General features: G+C 53.0%; 1 protein-coding gene across 2 annotated transcripts in view; it reads right to left on the bottom strand.

Moving 5' to 3' along the window:
- Nucleotides 1-18198: 18198 nt before the first annotated feature.
- KCNJ5 (potassium inwardly rectifying channel subfamily J member 5) overlaps nt 18199-24743 on the bottom strand; it is a 30434-nt gene continuing 23889 nt past the window's right edge. For both annotated transcript variants that reach the window (XM_001113260.5, XM_077964650.1), the window contains one exon: nt 18199-22974. In XM_001113260.5, the coding sequence (XP_001113260.3) occupies nt 22652-22974 (323 nt within the window). In that variant the 3' untranslated portion in view covers nt 18199-22651. The remainder of the gene's footprint in view (nt 22975-24743) is intronic.

The following is a 24743-nucleotide window of genomic DNA, read 5'->3' as shown; positions in this document are numbered from 1 at the left end:
ATTTAACACTTACGTTTGCTATATTTCAGGCACTGTTCTAACTATGCTAACTCTCCCCAAGAATTCCAGAGGCAGGTGTGATTCACAAGCCATCTGAAGGTGGGAACCACCTGCGGTCCACATTGCCTGGGCACTGGCCCCCAGGAGGCCTCAGAGCTGCCCCAGGCCGGTTATTTCTCTCTCACCTGCCAATCCTCTTCCCTACAATTTTTTTTTTTTTTTTTTTTTTTTTTTTTTTTTTTTACTGAGCAGCTGATGAACATCTGCTCAGGGTGGGCATGAGTGCCCTGTAGTGTTCACGCCCCATCTGCTCTTAGCACCTCCTAATGGCTTCTGAGATTGGTGCCAGTTTCTCAGTCTGACACGTTTGATGAGAGGCCGCACGCAGGACGGGGTGGGGTGTGGTCCACGCCCACAGTGCTCCTGGCGGCACCCTGCACCTGGCTTGTACTTTCCTTAATGGTGCCAGTTTCTCAGTCTGACACGTTTGATGAGAGGCCGCACGCAGGACGGGGTGGGGTGTGGTCCACGCCCACAGTGCTCCTGGTGGCACCCTGCACCTGGCTTGTACTTTCCTTAATGGCCAGTGGCTGAGGCTCAGTCCTTCTGCCCTCGTCCTCATGAGAAACATGGATTTTGGCAGCGGGACATCTGTCGCTCTCTGAGTGTTCATTCAAGGCTGAAGTCCCGATGTCACAGGGAAGCCACGGGGTCTCCTCCGTCACTGCCTCCCGTGTAGATCTCTCCGTCAGGACAGAGCCAGGTGCTGAGGGCGCCACAGAGGGAGGAAGCGCCACCTGGACCACTGGGCCACCAGGTGGCTGAGGCCCTCGGCACTTTGAGAAGACACCGGTGATTACCTGGAGTGAACAATGAGTCCACTGAGGGAGACCACGAGCATTCAGTGGGAAGAGGGAGCAGTGTGGGTTGGGTTGGGTATGAAGAACAAAGGCAGTGTGACTTCATCTGGGGAGTGGAAGACAAAGAGGATTTTCCAAAAGGCAGAGAGAAGGGGGCAGAACAGGTAGCAGGAAAGCAGGGAAGAGCAGAGCACCCCTTGGAGAGGGGTTCTCTACCTCATCCCGCCTCGGGCTCTGCGTCCCCACTCCCACCTACCCCGGCCTCACGCCCCGGGTAATCTTTGCCATTGGCATCTTCTGCTTCCTCTTCTCCAGCAGACATTTCCCATCCGCACTTAAACACGCTTCAGTGTCTTGCATCTTAAAACATCAGCTCACAATCTGAAACTCCAGAATCATCTCTGCCCACCCCCTTTCCCTGCAGACACCTGCTGCCCTGGTTCTCACCTCCACATCATGACCAATATTCCAGGAATCAAATCATATGCACCTCCTGTCAATCCTCTTGCCTGGTGCACCCTCAGCTCCTCTACACTGGCCTCTGTGTCCACACCCTGACAACAGCTCTTGCTAAGGGGCACCGTCCCCCTTGCACTCCCCATCTTGGCAGTGTACAACACTCCTCCTGACACGCTGGAAGTGCTCCTCCCTTGGTCTTTGATGGCCTGGACACCTGGCTCCGCTGGTTTGTCTTCTGCCCTTGCGCTTTCCTCCTCCTTCTTGGGCTTCTGTCCTAGGCCAGTAGCTTCCTTGGATGCGTCACAGAGGGTTCACATCTGCTATGCTTTGGATGTCTGTCCCCTCCGAAATCATGCTGAGCCATAATCCCCAACACGGCAGAACTGAGAGATAAGGCCTTTGAGAGGTGACTGGGCCATGAGGGTCCTACCTTCATGAATGGATTAATCCATTTGTGGATAAACGGATTCACAGATTAATGAGTTAGTGGATGAATAGGTTCTCATGGGATGCCTTGTGCTGCCTCAGGACTCTGCATACTCCCTGCCATCAAGAAGACCCTCACCATGTTTAGCCCCTCAGCCTTGGACTCCTCAGCCCTTCATAAAAAAGGAATTCCTTTTCTTTCCAAATTACCCAGTTTCAGGTACTCTGTTATAAGCAATAGAAAATGGACTAAGATAACATTCAACACAGAAGAAAAGGAACTCTTTTCAAGCACGATCTTTCTCCAGTATTTTCTTAGCAAATGTGATCATTTATCCTTTGTTCAGGCCCCAAATGAGAATGCTGGTCTTGACATCCCTCACCCTACTCAGTCCCCTTCTCCCACTCCTCACCCCACTCAGTCCCCTTCTCCCACCCCTCACCCCACTCAGTCCCCTTCTCCCACCCCTCACCCCACTCAGTCCCCTTCTCCCACCCCTCACCCCACTCAGTCCCCTTCTCCCACCCCTCACCCTACTCAGTCCCCTTCTCCCACCCCTCACCCTACTCAGTCCCCTTCTCCCACCCCTCACCCTACTCAGTCCCCTTCTCCCACCCCTCACCCTACTCAGTCCCCTTCTCCCACCCCTCACTGGCCCTGTTGATGCAGGACTTTTTTCTTGGTCACTTTGCAAGCTGGGGACCTCCAGCCAGTGACACCCCACCTGGGCCTCGCTCAACCATGCTACCTGCTGCAGGAGACGGCCCGCCCACTCAGCCTGCCTGGGCAGAGTTGGGCTTGCGCGCTAGTTCCCAAGATCTTGTCCAGCATCCAAGACGAATGAGCCGATCGAAGACTGAGCAAGGCAGGGAGTTTCACTGAGTGAAAAAATGGCTTTTGGTGAAGAGGGGATGTGGCGGTGGTCCCCCTACCTGAAGGTGAGAAAGTCCCTGTATGTGTGGGTCCAGGGCTTTTATGGGCTCAGAATAGGGGAAGGGCGGGCAAGCAGGAACAGAAGTTCTCAGTCTGGTCCGAGATTTTACCCAGGACTGTCTTCAGCTTGGAGGTGGGGCTTCACCCGGAACCCGCCCCTATCTGCCTAGACATTTGGCTACCTTCAGTCAGTATCTGTCAGTTCAGAGCTCAAATCCAGTGTCACTTTCTGGTGGAACTGGTTAGCGCCCGGGCTAGTGCTCACTCTCCTGCTACATATTCCCACACGGCGCTCTGCTCAGAGCAGATCTCAAAGTCTGAATGCAACACTAATTGCGGGATGGCTTTTTGCATGCCTTCCCTGGTCCCCAGAATGAGGCCTTCAGTTTGCCTGCTGTCACTTCTGTGCCCTAGAGTATGTGTTGCACACTGTGGGTCCCCAGGGAGTTTGCTGAAGGCCCCAGCGTCTCTCTGCTGCCAGCCTCTCCCCTACACTGCAAATCTGGTTGTTGCTCTTTCTTGCTTGAATATCTTGGGTGGCTTCAAATGATCCACAGCTCCTCTTGTCAATCTCTTCTGCTGAAATGAAGAGGGGCAAATGCAGCTGGAGGTTACCTTCTAAGCAAATAACAAGTAATGCAGAAACAGAAAACCAAATACTGGGGCGAGGTGTGGTGGCTCATGCCTGTAATGCCAGCACTGTGGGAGACCAAGGTAGGTAGATCACTTGAGGTCAGGAGTTCAAGAGCAGCCTGGCCAACATGGTGAAACCCTATGTCCACTAAAAATACAAAAAATTAGCCTGGTGTGGTGGCGGACGCCTGTAATCCCGGCTACCAGGGAGGCTGAGATATGAGAATCACTTGAACCCAGGAGGCTGAGGTTGCAGTGAGTGGAGATTACGTCACTGCACTCCAGCCTGGGTGACAAAGCAAGACTCCATCTCAAACAAGAACAACAAAAACAAAAACAAATACTGGATGTTCTCACTTATGAGTGGGAACTAAACGTTGGGTACACGTGGACATACAGATGGCAACGATAGACCCTGGGGACCCTAGAGGGGGTAGGGAAGGAGGAAGGTGAAGATTGAAACACTCTCTATGGGGTACTATGCTCCCTGCTTGGGTGACAAGATCGCTCGTATACTAAACCTCAGCATCACGCGATATACCCAAGTAACAAATCTGCATGTGTATCCCCAAATCCGAAATAAAAGCTGAAAAAAATTATTGTGCAGTTTGCATTCCAATCTATAATATCCACTTGCTAAAAAATAAAAATGACACATCCCCACAAAACTCCACAAGGAAAAGTATGCTCCAAGCTTTTCCTCACAGCCGTGGCGGGCACCGGGACCCTTCCAGGGACATAAGTGGTGGTTTGAGAAGTGCGGGTTTGATCATCTATAGCAGATGCTGCTGATGCCAATCAGCAAGCCCCGGGCCCCCGCTGGGTGTCCCCCACCTGCACTGGATAGTCATTCCTGCTGACACGTTCCTACCACAAGCCCTGGCAATGATAGCTTGGTTTTGTTTTGTGTTTTTCAGTGCAGTAAGAGCTTGCCTGGCCAGTTGCAGAGCTGCCTCCTCCTGAAATTCCGTGAGTTGGAAGCCCCCAGGGCAGCCCTTAACCAATGGGGGAAAACGCTGGTGTGTAAATCCCCCAGCTTCCCTGGGTGGGCTGCTGCTGAGCCATATTCTACATGGCACTTCCAAGGATCCCTGATAGGGGAGGATGGGGCCCTGAGACTGGGGGTGATTCGTCAGCTGGGTCCTTGGGAAGATGTCGTTAGATGTGCCAGAGATTTACAGGGGTAATGCCTGTGAACAAAATGGGGAACTAAGCAGAAGTAAGCAGAGGGAGCCCCAGGTCTTGATGCAGGTCTGACACCTACGAAAGGAGAGGGAGGAGGAAGGAGGGTCAGGCAGGAAGATCCTCAGAATGCAGGCCACTCAGAAAACTTGGTGAGTGGTGCAGGGGCTCCTGCCCAAGACTGCCCATAGAGGAACCCACCACAGCAGTCATCATCAGCTTGCTGTGCAGGCCCCTGTCACTGGAGGCTGTCTGCTCATTGTATTCCTTGGGGCTGGACCTGTTATGAAGGGAGACCATTCTCTGTCTTTTGCAAAGGAGGTTAAGTAAAGGGCCTGAGGTCACTGAGCAAACTGTAGATCCAAGGCTTGCTTCTGGGTTAGCCGGCTCCGAGACATGTGCTTAATCTCTGACCCATGTGGCCTTGGAGAGTGGGCCAGCAGTGGGCAAGACCAGCCTCTTGATAACAGTAGAAGTTAAAGTGCACTTGAAGTCTTGGCTGCAAGTGGGACAGTGTCAAAACCCGGGGATGCCAGCTTGACTCCAGATGGTGGTGAGAAGTGCAGGACACATCTGCAATGGCAGCCTGAGGCAATCTATGTGGGGGGAATTGCAGAGCTCTGTGAGCTCAAGCTGGTCTCCCTCAATTCCTTCTGCTCACATCAGTATCCAGGATCGTTTCCAAGAATCTAGGCCCCCAAAGTGGCTGCAGCCCCCACCCCATCTCCCTACCTTAAAGATGGCTCTGTACCCAGGGCCAGGCTACCATGTGGTGCCCGCCTGTCTGTTTGGGGACAGAGCTGAGTTTTCACTTCTGCAGCCGCATTCTGCACAGATGCTGCTTGGGCTGTGCCATCCATGCGGTAGGGCAGGGAGGCCCCACCCAGGTCCACAGATGGTGACAGGTGAGTGGACAAGGAGATCAGAGGGACCTGGGGAAGCTCCGAGCGTGGGGGGGCCTCACAATGATTCCTGATAGCCTTTCACTAGGGTTAGGTTGCATTTTCACCCTGGGGGCCTGTTTTAAAAATGAAGCAGCCCCTATGGACGTACACACACACACACCCTGCCACGGAGGATAAACGCAAGACCAGCATATCCCAAACTATCCTTTTCAGATCATCAACATCTGAATGGCAGAGGATGCACTGTTGTTTTTTTTTTTTTTTCTTGAGACTGAGTCTCGCTCTGTTGCCCAAGCTGGAGTGCAATGGTGTGATCTCAGTTCAGTTCACTGCAACCTCCACCTCCCGGGTTCAAGCAATGCTCCTGCCTCAGCCTCCTGAGTAGCTGGGACTACAGGTGCCTGCCACCATGCCCAGCTAATTTTTGTGTTTTTTTTTAGTAGAGACGATGTTTCACCATGTTGGCCAGCTGGTCTTGAACTCCTGACCTTAAGTGATCCACGGGCCTTGGCCTCCCAACATGCTGGGATTACAGGTGTGAGCCACCACACCTGATCAGGATGCATGTTTAAAAGCAGACTCCGGGGCCCACATCAGACATACTGGATCTTCACGTCTGCACCCAGCAGACTAGGTCACACTCACACATTCCAAACTCTGACAACAGCTCCACAAGGAGGCTCCGGATGTCAGCACTGAGGGGTGTTGAGGGTCATCTGGTTAAATGCCTGCGTTGAGGAGGTGAGGAAACCGAGTGTGAGATAGACAGTCACCCCTCTGGGCTCAGGCTCTGTGATGGCTGCTCTGACTCACAAGCCAGAACCTTTTGAGTTATTAACAGTCTAATGTGCTGATCAATTTGTCCTATCATTTCCCCCTCGTAGTGACAGCCTGAGGGCAGAAACTGTCAACCAGCTCCCTCCCAGTGATCAGATGGACTGAAGTGGGCACAGGTCCCACTTCATCAAATAAACATACAGCACACCTAATTCCATTGAATTGCAGGTAAACAACTAAAACTTTTCAGTGTAAGTGTGTCCCCAGAACTGCGTGGCACACACTTACGTTCCAACAGTAGTCAGTGATCATCTGAAATTTCAAAGGAGCTGGGAAGCCTGTGTTTGTATTTGTTAAATCTGGCAGCTCTACTTCCAGGAGTCAGCACCCCTCTCAAGGCAATGAGAGCGATGCCGTGTGGGGGCCTCTACTGAGATGTGGTTTATGCACAGGGGGTCTTCCGTGGATGCCGCAGGGGAAGGAGGAGCAGCTGTCAACCCTGCAGGCTATAACCTCGACAGGTGGAGACGTGGAGGAAGATCATGTGTGCCTGGAGAGCACAGGGGTGGGCCATATGCCCCCAGGACTGCTCTGCTGCCTCTCCTTGGAAGTTCTCTTAGTCAGCTTGGGCTGTATCACAGGACACCGTAGATGGAGTGGCTTCATCAGCAAACATTTATTTCTCACAGCTCTGGGGGCTGGGAAGCCCATGATGAAGGTGCCAGCAGATCTCATGTCGCGTGAAGGTTCACAACCTGGTTTGCAGAAACCCAGCCTCTCCTTGTATCCTCACGTGACGCAAAGACAGAAGAATCTTCTGTCTCTTCTTGGTTCTTTATTTTTGAGACGGAGTCTCACTCTGTCACCCAGACTGCGGTGCCAGGACTTCCCGGACTCAAGCAATTCTCCTGCCTCAGCCTCCCGAGTAGCTGGGACTACAGGTGTGTGCCAACACACCAGGCTAATTTTTGTATTTTTTGTAGAGATGGAGTTTTGCTATGATGCCCAAGCTGGTCTTGAACCTCTGAGCTCCAGTATTTGCCCATCTCGGCCTCCCAAAGTGCTGGGATGACTGGCATGAGCCACCATGCCCGGCCTCTTCGTCTTTTCGTGAAGGCACTAATCTCACTCCCAGGGTCCCACCCTCTTGACCTCATCTAAGGCTAATCCCTTCCCAAAGGCCCCACCTCCAGATCCCATCACATTGGGGTTAGGGTTTCAACATGGGAATTTGGGGTTGGGGGACACAAACATTCAGTCCAGAGCAGAAGACAAAAACCAATGTCCAACACATACATAGAGGTTGAGGGAGGGTAGAGAAAATCCACTCCATCTGACAGGGAGAGCGGGCCAGGAAGGAGCCAGGCAGAGATAGGAACACCTGGTTGGGATGGAGAGGGAGTAGCGATGCCAGGTTTACAACCCCTGCCCCCCAGAACCACTGCCCTCCCTAATCCCTGCCTCAATAAACCCTGCCTCCCTAATGCCCTGCCTCCCTAACCCCTGGCCTCTCTAACCCTCAGCCTCCCTAACCCTCAGCCTCCCAAAACCCCTGCCTCCCTAACCCCTGGCCTCTCTAACCCTCAGCCTCCCTAAGCCCTGGCCTCCCTAACCCTCAGCCTCCCTAACCCTCAGCCTCCCTAACCCACTGCCTCCCTAACCCCTGGCCTCCCTAACCCCTGGCCTCTCTAACCCTTGACCTCTCTAACACTGGCCTCCCTAACTCCGGCCTCCCTAACCCTCAGCCTCCCTAACCCACAGCCTCCCTAACTCTGGCCTCCCTAACCCCTGGCCTCCCTAACCCTCGGCCTCCCTGACCACTGGCCTCCCTAACACTGGTCTCCCTAACCCTCGGCCTCCCTAACCCCTGGCCTCCCTAACCCTCGGCCTCCCTAACCCCTGGCCTCCCTAACACTGGCCTCCCTAACCCTCGGACTCCCTAACCCCTGGCCTCCCTAACACTGGCCTCCCTAACCCTTGGACTCCCTAACCCTCAGCCTCCCTAACACTGGCCTCCCTAACCCTCGGCCTCCCTAACCCCTGGCCTCCCTAACACTGGCCTCCCTAACCCTCGGCCTCCCTAACCCCTGGCCTCCCTAACACTGGCCTCCCTAACCCTCGGCCTCCCTAACCCTCGGACTCCCTAACTCCAGCCTCTCTAACCCCTGGCCTCCCTAACCCCTGGCCTCCCTAACCCTCGGCCTCCCTAACCCTCGGCCTCCCTAACCCCTGGCCTCCCTAATCCCTGCCTCCCTAACCCCCGGCCTCCTTCTCAGTGGCAGTTTTCTCCTTGTACCTCCAGGGAGGGTGGTGAGAAGAAGAGATGGGAGCGGGGAGCAGGAGGGGGAATTATCTAGACAGCAAGTTCCAAATCTGACCTCCAAACGCACTCTCTTGTTCCTTGCTCTCCTCAGGAAGTGCTTCAGGTGCCAGGGCAGCTGGCCCTCCGAGGGCCTGCTCAGCTCTCAGGACACATGCCCAGCTGCTCGCAGGCTGCAGCACCCTGGGGGCTGAGGTCATTGTTTTGCTGTATGACCTGGCAAAAAAAAAAAAAAATTCTCTGGGGGCGCTTCTGCTATAGATGAATGGGCTAGAGCCTTCCACTGTGACTAATGCCACATGTCTCCCTCAGATCGGAAGTGCATTCGTCACCGCAAAGCAGCTGTCTGCTTCATGAGCAGTGGCTCCACTGAGGGCCCACGCAAGTAGGCAGAGAATCCCATTGCTAAAGGTTCTGGCGGGCCCCTCCCCCATGTGAAAGCAGGATCCCTCCCCCACTAACAAACCTCACAAGCCAAGGGGGCAGGGGGAGCTCGCTTTTCTAGAAAGGTCACTCATCTGACCTCTCATGTACGGGGTCGGAAGGGAGCTGAACCTTGTTAGCCAGGATGGGCCCTTGGCCCAGCATCCTGCATGGGGCATGTGGGCAGCATGGCCGGCTCTGACTCGGGTGCCTACCAGGAGCCCCCGAGCCAGGACCTGGTGTGGCAGCACTGGGCACAGGGCAGCCAGGTGCTTAGTACGTGCTCAGCAAATCAATGCAGGATGAGGCTGGGTGAGTTGTCAAGAAGGAGGAGGAGGGAGTGTTCTGGGAGAGTGTGGGGGTCTCCCCTCAGGGGAAAGTCCCTCTCAGAGCAACACCAAGTGCACAGCTGACTGGTGCTGGAGAAGATGCCTGGCCAGCTTGGCCCACCAGGTTCTTGGAAAGCCAGGGATGACGAGGAAAACACGGGGACAGTGACACAAAGGAGGACGAGGGTGGAAGCGATGTGGCCTCTCTCCACACGTGGCCCCGATTTAAAGGGGGAAGGAGTTAATGTTTACAGGGATGCCACTTTGAGTAAGGCCGAGCCCATGAACTCTTATTTAATTCTGTAATAGTCCACGAGGGAGTGACCCGTGTGCTGCAGAGAAAGAGACTCAGAGGTTGAATCTGGCTCTGTCAGATTGAAAAGGCTTTTTTGGCCGGGCACGGTGGCTCACACCTGTAATCCCAGCCCTTTGGGAGACTGAGACAGGGGAATCACTCGAGGTCGGGAGCTCAAGACCAGCCTGGTCAATATGGTGAAACCCCATCTCATCTGAAAATACAAAAATTAGCTGGGTGTGGTGGTGGGCGCCTGTCATCCCAGCTACTCGGGAGGCTGAGGCAGGAGAATTGCTTGAAACCCGGGAGTCGGAGGTTGCAGTGGGCTGAGATCTCACCACTATACTCCAGCCTGGGTGACAGAGTGAGACTGTGTCTCAAAAAAAAAAAAAAAAAAAAGGCTTTTTTTCTTCCAAGATGGCGTGGACACTTGAAGTGCAGCTGAAAATGCTTGCGGCTCTCCATCTGGGTGGTGTTTGAAGATGATGGTGATATGCTTATGCAAGGGTAGCATATTAATATGGCATGTGTGGTTTTCCATGTATAACTCTAATTGTAAATTAGTGAATAAGGCAAAGGTGATCGTAATCCACTCGCAGGTCAGTAAGAAAGAAGTGAGCTGTAGAATTATGAATGTACTGCTATGAATCTCGGAGGGGGCATGTCTGTGTGTGTGTTGTAGATGTGTGAGTGAAAATGTCACAGTCTGCCGGACGTGTCTGTGAAACTAGGCTGAAGGGTTTTGCTAAAGAAACTGAAAGCTTTCTCGAGAAAGGCAGGGTAAGGAGGGAGGGGCACCTGGAAGTGATGAGCACTGACTCATCAGATGCACGGACCATCCTGTAGCAAATAAGATGAAGTGGTACCACATGGGACATGTCACTGAAACTGCAACCAAAGCTGCTTATGAATTATCTTCCAGAATCAGCTATGCTAGGCAGAGTCAAATACAAATTAAGGGCTATGGGGTGCACTGGGTGGCAGTGATGTAGGAATCAAAGTTTATGTTAACTACGAAGTTCTTCCCCCACAGCTGACTTCTGAGATTTTCCTCCCTGAGGTCTCATATTGCAGAAGGAGCCAGTTGTTTCCTTCCATGCACCTTTCTGCCCACCAGCTATTTCACTGATTCAACTGTCTTCTCTCCAGCAGATGGGAAAATGCAAATCTGTAAGGAGAATATGGAAATTCACTCTTCTAAGCCAGCTACTGTCAGATATCACAATAGAAACCAACGAGGTGACAGGACGTTTAAAGGAATGCTTCAAAAATGAAAATAAGGCATTTAAGTGGGCAGTGGAAATCAAGAGAAATGGCAAAGCTACAACATGAAAAGAGCTAATTAGGAGGAAGTCAGAGCAGCCCAGATCCTGCGACAAGCAAGCCAGCAAGCAACATGGCCGCACTCAGAGGGAAGCGAAGCAGTGTCAGTGAAGCCCAGGGCTGCAGGAGAGGTCCTTTGGCCGTCCTTGGCGATGGTGGGTCTGCGGGGAGCAGATGGGTTGCAGTGAGGATGGTAAGGGGTGCTCTGCTCAGGAGGCACATAAACCAGCGCAGCCTCTGGCTTGCCCTGGCATGTTCTCACCTGATGACCCCTCTGTGGGCTCCTTGCTCAGCATCCCCCGGAATCACAGGGACCATGGAAGCAGCAGTTGTGATGGTCCCTGGGAGAGTCTTGCCAGGTTAACAACACCTAGAGAGTGCTTGAAGGCCGGGGCCATGGGGATTTGAGAGTCTAAAATCAGTAATTCGCAGAAGGATCGGATCGAGGCAGAGAGGAGTGTTATGGAGGAACCAGGGCCTCTGACTTGCAGAAGCAAATGGACAGAGCATTTGAATGGACAGAGCATCCTCCTCTCCAGCCTCTGCCCATTCAATGAGTGAGCTCCTCAAGTGTCAGTCCTAGCCTGCCTCTCTGTCCATGCTCTGCTTCCTTCGAGGACAATCTTAGCTAGGAACTCAGCTTCAGGTCCCACTTACAGCCCAATGACTCCCAAACTTAGGACTTTCACTGTTCTGTCTTCAGAGGTCTAGGTATATGCAAATGCTGGCTTTTGAGGGTCCTCAGATGCAAACATGCAAATGCAGGGGCTTGGCTCAAAGCCAAACTCACGCCATTCTCTTTCCAACCCCTCTGAATTAGATTCTACTCCAGGGCAGCTGGGCTCAGGGATTGGGCAGCCCCCGTCCATTTGCTTCTGCAAGCCAGAGGCCCTGGTTCCTACATAACACTTCCCTTTGCCTCGTTCCGATCGTTCTGCGCATTATTGCCCTGAAAATGTCAAATCCATCTATGTATCTGTAGCTCCACTGCCTCCTCAGTCCAAGTGGCCATCACTTCTCACCCAGCTGGCCCCCCCATGCCTTCTCTTGTCCCTTTGGAGCCCCTGTCCTGTGTGGCCAGTTGGCAAGTGCTGTTCCCTGCGGGCCTCTGGCAGGAATGTGGCTAAGAGGGTGCAGGGGGCCGGCGGGGTGGGGCAGAGGGCACAGGAGTGGGATGGCAGGTGCCTCTCAGGTCCGCAGGGGTTTCTCTCAGGTTGGCAGGATGAAGGGCCACGATTCCTTTTCATTTCTGTTTCTTTTTTTAAAACTTGGAGCATGAAAGAAATCTTGGGAACTGTGTTCACTGTAACCTAAGAAAGAGGGATGCCTGTGCATCCTGGAGGAGCCCAGTGGAAACCCTCAGGAGTCCCAGAAGAGCTCTCTGCAGACAGGCCTCCGCGCGCAGTGGGCAAGGAAGGCCCCGGGCAGGGGGCTGGGCACGGCTGGCTCCGCGCGCAGTGGGCAAGGAAGGCCCCGGGCAGGGGGCTGGGCACGGCTGGCTCCGCGCGCAGTGGGCAAGGAAGGCCCCGGGCAGGGGGCTGGGCACGGCTGGCTCCGCGCGCAGTGGGCAAGGAAGGCCCCGGGCAGGGGGCTGGGCACGGCTGGCTCCGCGCGCAGTGGGCAAGGAAGGCCCCGGGCAGGGGGCTGGGCACGGCTGGCTCCGCGCGCAGTGGGCAAGGAAGGCCCCGGGCAGGGGGCTGGGCACGGCTGGCTCCGCGCGCAGTGGGCAAGGAAGGCCCCGGGCAGGGGGCTGGGCACGGCTGGCTCCGCGCGCAGTGGGCAAGGAAGGCCCCGGGCAGGGGGCTGGGCACGGCTGGCTCCGCGCGCAGTGGGCAAGGAAGGCCCCGGGCAGGGGGCTGGGCACGGCTGGCTCCGCGCGCAGTGGGCAAGGAAGGCCCCGGGCAGGGGGCTAGGCACGGCGGGTTCCCGAGATTCAGGAGAAGTCCCCTACAGAGCGCGCTCTGCAAGCCCTGGCTGTGGAGAGGATGAAGGTTTTGCCTGGATTTGGCACTGTCTTTTGATGGCACATTTTACATGTGTAAATCCTTAATGCTGATTTGATGGAAAATCATTGCTTTTGTTGACAAAACCTGCATGTTTAGTCTCTTCTTTCACTATTTTTTTTTTAAATGAATGTGTCCATGTGTTTTTACCAAGTTCTTGCCTCTTGTCCAAGAACTTGGTTCTTGGTTCTTGTCCAACAACATGGACATTTGTCTTTATAAAATAGAATGATGTTTTTAAACCAACAAAAATTATTCTATGCAGTGAATCAGAGCAATCAGTGCAGAACCCTCCTTCCAACCTGGCTGTGGGCTCCCAAAGGGCAGGGACTGAGTCAGCTTGGTTTCCCCAGGTCCTGGCGGGACGCTCGGGACACAGAAGGGGCTTGGCAAATGTTTGCTGAGTATACATCTAGCCTAAAACGATGGCCTGGAAAGGCATCTAGGAACACCCTCATTCTACATGTAAAGAATCAACTCCCAAATCCCTCCACCCTGAAAGGGTTTTGTTTGTTTGCTGGTTTTTGTTTTTTAAAGGAACAATCTGATTTTCTTCTCTTTCTTTTTTCTTTTTCTTTTTTTTTGAGTCAGAGTCTTGTTCTGTCACCCAAGCTGGAGTGCAGTGGCGTGATCTCAGCTCACTGCAACCTCTGTCTTCCAGGTTCAAGCGATTCCCCTGCCTCAGCCTCCCGAGTAGCTGGGACTACAGGCGCACGCCACCATGCCTGGCTAATTTTTTATATTTTAGTACAGACGGGGTTTCACCATGTTGGTCAGGATGGTCTCGATCTCCTGACTTCATGATCTGCCTGCCTTGACCTCCCAAAGTGCTGGGATGACACACATGAGACACTGCGCCCAGCCACAATCTGATTTTCATACACAGAGGAGGACGGTTAACATGGCAGTGGAATGGGGCATCATGCATGGAAGGTAGGAGGGCTGGAGGTGGAGGGCAGGGCCCAGGGAGTCCAGGATTGGAGCTGGGAAGAGGATCATGAAAGGGAGAGGGTGGGAGGCAGAGGGGGAGCTGGATTTCACTGGACACCACATAAAGCAATCCCAGTTTTCCAGATGTACAAATATCAGATGCATGAGCAGTGCTTTGTGTAATGCAATTTCCCTTTTAAGATGAACACTTTAAGGGCCTTGAAAAGAGGCTGGTTTTCTCTTTCAGATGCTGCCTATTTGAAATGGATGTGGAGCCAGCTCTCAAGGTCAGGGCTGTGCGCTGGAAGCCTTCTCCATGTTGGTAAGGAGTCTGCATGCCGCCTGGCAGCCCACGTAGGTGGGTGGCTGAGCTCGTTCCCCAGCTGCAGACAAGCGGGAAATGGAGCAAGTGATATGGGCCGTGGACCCTGGCACTGGGAAGGGTCCTCGAACAGTCTGACCAGCTTCTGACACAGAGGGCATGTGCAATAATAGGAGGGATTTGTCCAGGATGACTCAGAAATACTCCTGGGTTTACCACTTGGAAATATTTATGAAAAGCACTTAGACTGACCTGTGGCGTTTAGACCTTAAAGGACAGGGTTAAGGACAGCCAGACAGAGCTGTTCAGACTGTGCCCCAATGTGGCTGATGACCTGTGACCTCCAGGACAAAGGAAGGGTCACACCATCTCAGGGTGGACTCACAGCAGGTCACCCCAGATAAGCCTCTTGGTGCGCTTTCCCCTGAACTTGGCATGAGATCTGAACTCAGCCCTAGCTCCCAGCCAGGTGTGCACTGACTCCCCGCTCCCCTTTCCCAAGGCTGCTGCTTCCCTGGGCTCTTTTCAGTTCTTTGGATACAGCTGCCCCTTCCACCCCAGGACCTTTACACACAGCTGATCCCCCAGAGCCCTTGCGGGAGGAGCTCATTCCTGCTCCCGTTTCAAGGCTCAGCTTCCGGGCTCCCCTCAGAGCCTCAGTCCCTGTGGCCTCCCCAGGGGCAGCCCTGCTGTTCCTGACCTCAGCCCCCTGTTAGTTTCCCTCATAGCCCTTATTGCGAACTGGAATTCTTTGATTTGTGTATATTTTCTGTCTCTGTCTCTCCCCCTCCCCACCAGACAGAAAATTTCATGAGGGCAAGAAATCATATTGTCTCTGCTCTGGTCTAAATATTTATCTCCCCTTAAAGTACCTTTGTTGAAACCTAACCCCTTAGGTAACAACATTAAGAGGCGGAGCCTTTGGGCAGTGATGAGGTCATGGGAGAGGATCCTCGTGATGGATGAGTGCCCTTATGAAAGCGGCTTCAAGGAGCCTGTTGGCCCCTTCCACCAAGTGAGGACAAATGTAAGGCACCGTCTGTGAGGAACAGGCCCTCACCAGACACCTGATCTGCTGCCGGACTGATCTTGATCTTGGACTTCGCAGCCTTCAGAACTGTGAGCAGGAAGTCTCTGTTCTTTCACTCTAAGGTATTTCTGTAATGCAGCCCCAGTGGACTAAGACAGTCTTATCACCACTGAGTGTGCGGTGCCTGTTCCTGCTCTGGGCACATAGTAGGTGCTCACTAAATATATGCTGAATAATAGATGTGTGGGAGAATTGAAGTAATGAAAAGTCAGAGATGCTTCAGACGTTGTGTGGAGTTGGCTCTGTGCTTTCTGAGATGTCATTTTAATCCTTTGTCACAATGAGATGGTTGTTGGAAAGCCCTGCAAAGCTTCACTGATGCCAAAGGGAATGGTCAGGATGGTCAGCTCCTGGACTAATGCCCAGGTACTGCTGCTGCTGTGGGGTTCTGGGAGACCTAAACAGGAGCAGCTTCCCTGCAGGATTTTATCTTATATTCAAAGACAGGGTGTGTCCATGGGGTGCTTCATCTGAAGAGGAGGAGTGTGAAGCCTCTCCCAGTGCATTTATTGAATGGGAAAGACACCAGGAGATTAAACAGCCACACTCTCATCCATCAGGGCACAGTCTGGGTTCAGCAAATGCTCTTCCCCCTTTCTTAGCTGTTTCCATGAGCCAGAGCAAGCGGGCTCTCCTCTGTAGGGAGAGAGAAGGTGGGTGCATTCCTGAGTGATCATGCCTTCCCACTTCCCCAGGTAACTACATGGTAAGGCGAGGAAATGGTTATTGCCTCGAAGCTTCAGATCACACAGAGCTGGCTGCAGTCTCTTCCATGAGCATGTTTATTTAAGAGGGGACTTGGGGACTGGGTGTAGTGGCTCACTCCTGTAATCCTAGCACTTTGGGAGGCCAAGGCGGGTGGATCACCTGAGGTCAGGAGCTCAAGACCAGCCTGGCCAACATGGGGAAACCCCATCTCTACTAAAAATACAAAAAATTGGCTGGGCGTGGTGGTGGGCGCCTGTAATCCCAGCTACTCGGGAGGCTGAGGCAAGAGAATTGCTTGAACCCAGCAGGCAGGGGTTGCAGTGAGCCGAGATTGTGCCATTGCACTCCAGCGTGGGCAACAGAGCGAGACTCTGTCTCAAAACAAACAAACAAACAAACAAACAAATAAATAAATAAAAAATAGAGGTGATTTGGAATGTGGCATCCAGTGGGCACATGCACAGGAGTTCTCAGTGAAGCTACACGTCATCTCCTCTTCCTCGCTCCCTGCTGCAGCCTCACCCAGCGCAGCCGAGGATTGCTCCACTTACACTTTTGCTTACTTGGTAGAAAAATGAAGCTCTAAGTATATGTTAATCTGCCCAAATTCTCAGTAATTTCTCCTCTGGGATTTAGGATTTTTGCCTCCACCAAGTGAGCCAAGGTTATTTGAATAGCAGCTTCTGAGTCAACGTAAATACTCAGAGAAAAAGTCAGCAATGTTTCTGTTTTCAAAACTCCTTCCTAGACATTTATTTACCATAAGAAAGTCGGCAGGCTTTATCACTGGGATCTAACAAGGCCTAAGGAGACATCTGCTGTGCATGCGTTGGTGTTGGTCTTCTTCTGACTGGAACCAGCAGAGCGCATCTTCTGGGCCCGGGTGAGTTTTCTTTTTTCTTTTTTTTTTTTTTTGAGACGGAGTCTCGCTCTGTCACCCAGGCTGGCGTGCAGTGGCGTGATCTCGATCTCGGCTCACTGCAAGCTTCGCCTCTCAGGTTCACGCCATTCTCCTGCCTCAGCCTCCGAATAGCTGGGACTACAGGCGCCCGCCACCACGCCCGGCTAATTTTTTTTTGTATTTTTAGTAGAAATGGGGTTTCACCGTGTTAGCTAGGATGGTCTCGATCTGACCTTGTGATCCGCCTGCCTCAGCCTCCCAAAGTGCTGGGATTACAGGCATGAGTCACCATGCTCGGCCGGGCCCGGGTGGGTTTTCTAAGGGTTACTTTCAGATAGTTGCTTTTATTAGATTATGGGTCTAGTTCTCCTTCCTCAAATTGCAATCCGAGCTTGACTGACAAATGTGCAAATTCACAGATTCATCGTTTCCCTGACCTCATGTCTCCATTCTGACCCTGAACAGTAAATGTAGTGCAATCCCCAGGCAAGGGACATTCCCAGAGCTCCTGGCCTTTGCATGGGTCTTTCCCAACGTAAAGGCAATTCACCCTCAGAGTCACCAGGTACTTTTGTTCATGGCTGATTTTGAGGCTCAGCACGTGCTTTTGGCCCAAGCCCCACACAGATTTGCTGATGCCCGGCTACCGTGGCGGGGCCATGGGGCCAGATATGGGAAGCGCTCCCACGCACATCAGAGCTGCGCTGCCTTTCTCCTCTGAAAATACTGCTTCTCATTTTGAATCGGAGTCCTGGTGAGCATTGGTGTTGGTGTATGTGAGGGATTTTCTGTAAATCTCGGCTCTTCAATATTGCCACTGGGTGACCAGAGAAGAGAAGCGAATCTTACATCCTCTTCTGCTAATGACATTTTCAACAGAAGCTTTGGGACTTCTCTTGAAAGATCCTGAGACCTTTTGCCAACATTAGAAATCACAGCCTCCTCTGCCCCTTTCCCACTGTTCAGCGAGAACGATCCTTTTGCAGATGTATGCCGACAGCAGAATGCTAGTCCAAGGGCCCCCTAAAGTAGGTATTTTTAAAATTACTCATTACATAGGTAATGTGGGTTCTGAATATTTGACATTAAAGAATGTACAGAAGTTATTTGGGGGTGGCATGAATGACTTAGTGTGAGAACCCTTGCTGCCCGCACCCTCCGCATCTGCCCCCAGCTCTGCCTCCAGACACCTGGTGCAGCTGCCCCTATCTGGCTGTCTCCTCCCCACCTTTGCCCATTCTCCCACCTCAAAACCAGTGGTCTAGATGTTGATACTACATTTTTAGGCTAACAAAACCAAGAAGGACAAGGTTTCTACAACTGGCAATGAGTTTACATGGGCAACTAGTGGCCGTCTGTTTAAAATGAGAAAGAGTTCTGCAAGGTCAAGTCCATTTTATTGTGTGAATGTTTAGCAGTGCAGTGGTGTTCTTTTTCATATGAAGATTGATGAATCCTACACAGGGAGAAAAAGATTTGACAGCAGTTTAAGGAGACATTGTTAGCGAAAACCAAGGCGAGCCGAGTAAGTGGCTTCTCCCCAAAAGCAATTCTTCCCTGTCTAATCTCTTTTTGCAGCTCATTAGTTCTCTGGGAATCAGAAAAAGGTTGTTTCTCAATTATCCTGCCACAGGGGCACATCCTGGGTGAAAGCCGGGGCTCTGCGGCACAGCAGGTGAATCGGCACGACGCCATCCCAAGAGCCAGGGCTCTCCTTATCTCTGTTGCCTGGGTCCAGAGAGGTGCCGTGGATGCGAGAGTTTAGGCAGGATCACGGCCCCTGCTGTTTGTTTGGGAGGCGCTTGGCACCAAGGCCATGCCTCTTATTACTACCCGTAGCCTTAAGCAAGCTCATGAACCTCTCTGAGCCTCAACTGTCACGTTGGTAAGAGCTTCTTGGCAGTGTTTTGAGAATCAAGTGCCTGACCCAGGGCGGGCACCTAACACGTGCTCCATGATGCACGGGCAGAGGTGTTTCAGTTAAAAGACAGTGGGCAACTTTGGTTTTTGGCAACTTCAGTACAAGCAATTTAAGTTTCTCTGGGGCTCACCTCACATGAGGCATAGGATCGATGGGGGCTGGAAGGCAAGCCATGAGATAAGGGGTGTGAAAAAGACGCCCCACTGTTATAGATCACGAGCAGGGACAGTGCTCCCCAGATGGCAGGGGCTCTTCTCCTCCAGCAAGGTAACTGCTCAGGCCAGGACCTCAACCTCAAAGCAGAAGCAGGAGGCGATGGGCGGTGGGCTCTCTGACTACACAGGAGGCCGGTGGGAGGGAAGTCTGAAGGGGAGAGTCACGGGCAATGCTCATTCTGCCCTGGCCTGGGGACAGGATCCTTTAGGCAGTGGTGACATCTGTCAGGCATCAGATTGGTGGAGCAAGGAAAACAAGTGGGAATGGTTCTCTTCTGAGTTCCTGGAGGCTTCTCCCTACAGGGGACATTCTCAGAGAGCTTCAATTAAGGCAAGAAACCAGCTCTCCAAACTTTCAGCATCTGAAAGTGAAATATCTATCACTTTGGGATTTTGGAGATACTCAAGACTGTGGCAATGACCAGTGCACAACCCCATCTTAAAGCGGGGTCAGCCTTCTGGGGTCCATCAGATGTGATGGCGTGGGCTCAGAGCCTTCACAGAACCAAGGGCTGTGGCCTCTGAGTGGTTCGTATGAGGGAGCAATGTTTTGAAAATGGCTGGGCGTGGTGGCTCATGCCTGAATCCCACTTACTCGGGAGGTTGAAGCATGAGAATCGCTTGATCCAGGGAGGTGGCAGAATTTGCAGTGAGCTGAGGTTGTACCACTGCACTCCAGCCTCGGCAACAGAGCAAGACCCTATCTCTACATAAATAAATAAATTAAATATTTTGATAGTGACCCCTTGAAACTCTGTCCATCATCAGACTCTGCATTTAGTAAGTCCATGTTTATTCAAGAACTTCTAGAAAATGAAGAACTTTTCAAACTTTCATTGCTTCGACTGGTCACCAGGAAGGAGACTTCCTCGGGATGTGAAGGGGGTCTTCTTGCTTTTAAATTGGCATGGTAGAAGGCAGAGGGGGCACACTGGGGCAGTGTTGCACTAATCCCACTATGCCCAGGCTCGGGCCAGGCAGGGAGTTTTGGCTAAGGACCCTCTGCACACTTCCTCTCCTCTACCCAGAGCTTCTAGACTTGGCTGAGAGATGTGACCTGGTCCTGGCTCACGGAGGGCCCTGGTGGAATGAGAGAAATGGAGAGTGGCTCCCTTGGTCAGTTGGGTGATGTTTCAGTCATAAATGAAGGCAGGTGTGGGGAGGAGCCAGGCCACTGTCTGGGTGCAAGGCCGGCTTCGCCTTCACCTCCCCTCCCTTGCTTAGTTGACCCCCATGGGCTCTAACCTGGGGGCACTGACTGGTCCTAAGATAGGCTTAGATCCAGCAAGGGGGTGTGGAATGGTTTTGCTGTTAGTAACCCTGGGGTCCAGGGAGCCCCGGGGGAGTGCTGGCCTCAGCCAGAGGGTTCCAGCTGTAGCTCCGCCAAAAGGCACCCAGCCTTGGTGATGAGCTGCCTGTCTGAGACTCCTGGGGGCATGCAGCTCCCATGCTGGGGCACCGTCTGCTTCCCCTAAGTGGGGTGCCAGCCCATTCCCCATTCCCTCCAAGGCCTGCTTCCCCAAGACGGATGCCTGGGACCACAACTCCACGCCCTGCCACTGGTGGGAAGACCTCATTTAGCCATGGCACCCTGCGCACCTCTCAAGATCCAGCCCAGGAGCAAAGCTTTGGGAGCCCCTCCTGGGAGTGCGCAGACCACAGAGGCAGTTCCCATCCCAGGCTGGCCCACTCCCTTCCAGCCCCAGGCCTAGAAAACGCATCTGAGATGAACCGGGCCTGAGCTCTGAAGCCTTCCCTTTGCTCTGCCTCAACTTCCTACCTCTCTGTGGCTCTGCTTCTCTCCCGGGAAGAAGTGCCATAACCAGGGCAGGAAAAGGCTTCCATTCTCAAAGGCCAGTTGAGAGCTGTGAAAACTGGGTGAGGCCTCCGTAATTCTGTGGCCTGGGAACATTGGCACTCTCTCCCGTCAGGCCAGCTAACCTGAAGCCTGTGTGTGTCAACACGCATTCCGGGACCTGACAATCTGCCCCCCTCCACCCTTGCTCTTACTGGGCCTCCAGAGCAGAAAACCCCGGAGGTTGGTGATTTTCAGGCTCTTCTCTACTCTTTTTCTCTTAACACTCACCGTGTCCCTGAATTCTCCTGCTGACCGCCTTGCCCTGTTGTTTCCAGCCTGGGAGGGGCAGCCACTCCCTTCGCCTTCCCAGGGCATCCTCCCTGCCCTCCCTGCCCAGCCCTCCCGGTTGTAGCTCTGCCTGCAGAGGGAGGCCCAGGGGCTTTGCAGCACCGGGCTGGGAGCTTGGTCCAGGCTGAGCTTGATGGTGAAGCTGCCACTGCAGTCACCTCTCACTTTTGATTCACATCCCGTCATCTGCCTTGATGGCAAAGGTGCTGAGCCCTGTGGCAGAGTGTCTCAGCCACAATTGGGGCAGATGCTGATTTTTTTTTTTTTTGATGGAGTCTGTCGCCCAGGCTGGCATGCGGTGGCACAATCTCGGCTCACTGCAAGCTCCGCCTCCCAGGTTCACACCATTCTCCTGCCTCAGCCTCCTGAGTAGCTGGGACTACAGGCGCCGCCACCACACCCGGCTAATTTTTTATATTTGTTTAGTAGAGACGGGGTTTCACTGTGTTAGCTGGGATGGTCTCGATCTCCTGACCTCATGATATGCCTGACTTGCCCTCCCAAAGTGCTGGGATTCCAGGTGTAAGCCATCGCACCCTGCCCAGATGCTGATTTTTAAATGCTCCTGGCTCTCCTTTTTCTTTGCCCCATTCCTGTTTCAGGGCCAACTGGCTCATCGTGCCCCTTGACACTCAGCTTTCTCCCCAGGTCACACCACAGGCTCGCCAAGATTGTGAAAAAAACAAAACAAAACAAAAAACTACTGTGATGATTAGAAGCACTCTGAGATTCTTGGGCCAAAAAGCACTAGAAAAGCCCCAGCTGCTGGGGTTCCCCTTGGTGGGAGGTGCAGGGCACAGTGTGATTGGGAGTAGGCCAGGAAGCTGCTGATTCCACTATGCTTGTGCTCAGAGGGGCTGTCTAGTCCCAGGCCACCTTCTAAGAGTCACTCTAATGAGATCGGTTCTCCAGTAGGTTACATTGGACACACAGAACACAGCAGAGGAAAAGCACACACTTGGCAGATAGTAGCGGAGAACACCAAGGGCTGTATGCTTTGTAGCTCTCAGTAATGGGTCATCAGTATCTGATTTAAAAGGAATTGCCTATGTGACACGGATGGACCTTAACCCATGAGGGCTCTGTGAGCTCATCCCAGACTAGAGGTTTGAGCTCCCATCAGGTAAGGCTCCTCTCTGAATCCACGGCAAGCCTCATGGTGGAAGGAATGAGAGGACAAGGTGATGGCTCTCTCTAGATGTTAGCCCCTGGAGGGTCTGTGAGACCCAAAAAAGGAAGTGACCCAGGGCAGGGAGAGAACAGATGCCACCTTGTAACATTCACCATGGGGAAACTCATCCTGGCCTGGCCCTTAGCCAGCACCCACAAGAGGCAGCACTGCCATGGGGGGCCCAGGAAGGATGCCACTGGCTCAGGGAGGCCCTGTGCTGGGAGCTGTGGGGGCTGGGTATATGGTTCCTCCCCACAGCCTTATGGCTTCTGAGCCCCCAAACAGCACACTCAACTATTCCCCTCCCCTGGTCCCAGGCTCTGCAGTGCCTGTGCTCACTGAAGCCAGTGACAGGAGGTCTTAGGGAGGCTGCAGCCCTCACACCGAGCCCCTGGCCTCCCTGGACCCACCTAGCCTCTTGGGCTCATTGTCTTCATTCTGCTCAGCCTCTGCATCCAGCCCTGCCTCAGCACAGCCACCTAGCAGCGGGGGACTGGGGAGGTACTGGAGGAGCCGGCCTTCCCGCTTCATTTCTGCCAGCTCCTTGGCACAGCAGCTGGGTGTGTTGGTCTCATAGGTGTCGTGGAAGGTGTTGTAGTCCACCTCATAAAAGCCCTTTTCCAAAGTGAGGACTGGTGTGAATCGGTGGCCCCAGAGCACCTCTGTATCCATGTAGGAGCTCCGGGCTTGGCAGGTCATGCCTGGGAAAACAGAAGTTACATGCATTATGATGCAATCATCCATCCATCCATTCATCCATCCATCCATCCATCCATCCATCCATCCATCCATCCATCCATCCATCCAATCATCTATCTATCCATCCATCCATCCATCCATCCATCCATCCATCCATCCATCCATCCATCCATCCAGATATGGAAAAAAAGGCAGGAAAGGGCAAAGATATAGCCATCCATCCATCCATCAATCCATCCATCCATCCAATCATCTATCCATCCATCCATCCATCCATCCATCCATCCATCCATCCAATCATCCATCCGTCCATCCACCCAATCATCCATCCATCCATCCAATCATTCATCATCCATCTATCCACCCAATTATTTATTCATCTATCCTTCCAATTATCTATCCATCTATCCTATCACCCATCCATCCATCCATCCACTCATCTACCCAATCACCCATCCATCCAATCATCCATCCACCCAATCATCCATACATTCATGCATTCCTTCATCCATTCAATCATTCATCAACCATTTCATGAACATCTGCTTTGTGCTAAGCACAGTGGAGATGTAAAGCTGAATACGACACATCCTTGCCCTGGAGGAGTTCAAGGCATGGTGGTGGCAGAAAATTAGAAACCAACATGCAAGATTCTGAAAGTCATTTCCTAGAGATTGGAGTGAATAGATGTTGGAATAGTTGAAGGCAGGGACTTGGTTCCTGAAAACAGCATTCAGGTCTAGAAGATTGAGATGGGAAAAAGGCAGGAGAGAGCAAAGATAAATTCAGCGTGAATGAACACGGAGAAGCTGACAGGCATTTGGAACATATGGGGATTGTTTTGGGTAGACACATAAGGAGAGAGGGCTCTACACTCACATACACACAGGAAGAGGAGCAGACGCACACACAGAGCTTGACTTCTTGATTTGAGGCTGCTCCAATGCCTCGCTTCCCGTCTACTCAGCCTGTGCCATGCCTGTGCTATTTTTAGGTGTTGCTTTCTCTCCAGAGAGGAGAGCAGCTTTGTTTATGAATGAGGAGGCCTCTGTGCTTAGGGTCACAGGAAAGCAACTTTCTGATATTTAATCTTCTGGCCAAGGAAGGCATTAACTGTGCTGGTTGGGTGCTGAAGGCAACCATCTCCGGCTCCCACTTTGAGTTTTCTCTGGGAGGGGCTCATACAAACCAGACCCAGGTCCAAGGCTGCTTCTCAGCCCCAGCGCACCCACACAGGTGGGCCCACAGCCTGCCCTCTGCTCTCAGGGATGCCTGCCTGGGCCGGGCCTCTCCCTTCAGTCCTCACCCTTGTTGTCCCCACAGCCTTGGCAGAGAGGCCCAAACTGGGCCCTGAGCAGCCTAGACTATGCCAGATGTCTGCAGGCTCCCAGGGCCTTGGGAAAGGTGTGGGCAGGACCTTTCCCCTTTGGGCGCCTCCTGCTGCTCATGGGGTGTGGTAGCAGCTGCCCTGTAGCTAGAGATCCTGCTGTGTCCCTGTCACTGCTCGATGCCTCTGGAAAGGATTCTCCAGGTGTCAGGTATAGTGCTCAGCACAGGGTGCTCCTTTTCATCTTGAATCCTCCCAACAGCCCTAGGAGATCGATTTTCCTCACTCTGCTGACAGGGTAAGCAGCTGGCTCAGACCCGCTCAGGCAGGATACAGCAGAGTTGTGCTACTCAAGCCGAGGCATGGATTCCCAGCCCACACCTGGCTGCATGTGCCTGACAACCAAGCCACCCACATCCAGGACAGATGTGGGCCGGGGTCTCC

The sequence above is a fragment of the Macaca mulatta genome, chromosome 14 (genome assembly GCF_049350105.2).
Source record: "Macaca mulatta isolate MMU2019108-1 chromosome 14, T2T-MMU8v2.0, whole genome shotgun sequence".
NCBI lineage: Eukaryota > Metazoa > Chordata > Mammalia > Primates > Cercopithecidae > Macaca > Macaca mulatta.
The sequence above is the reverse complement of the archived record's forward strand: the minus strand, read 5'-3'. Positions and strand labels throughout refer to the sequence as shown.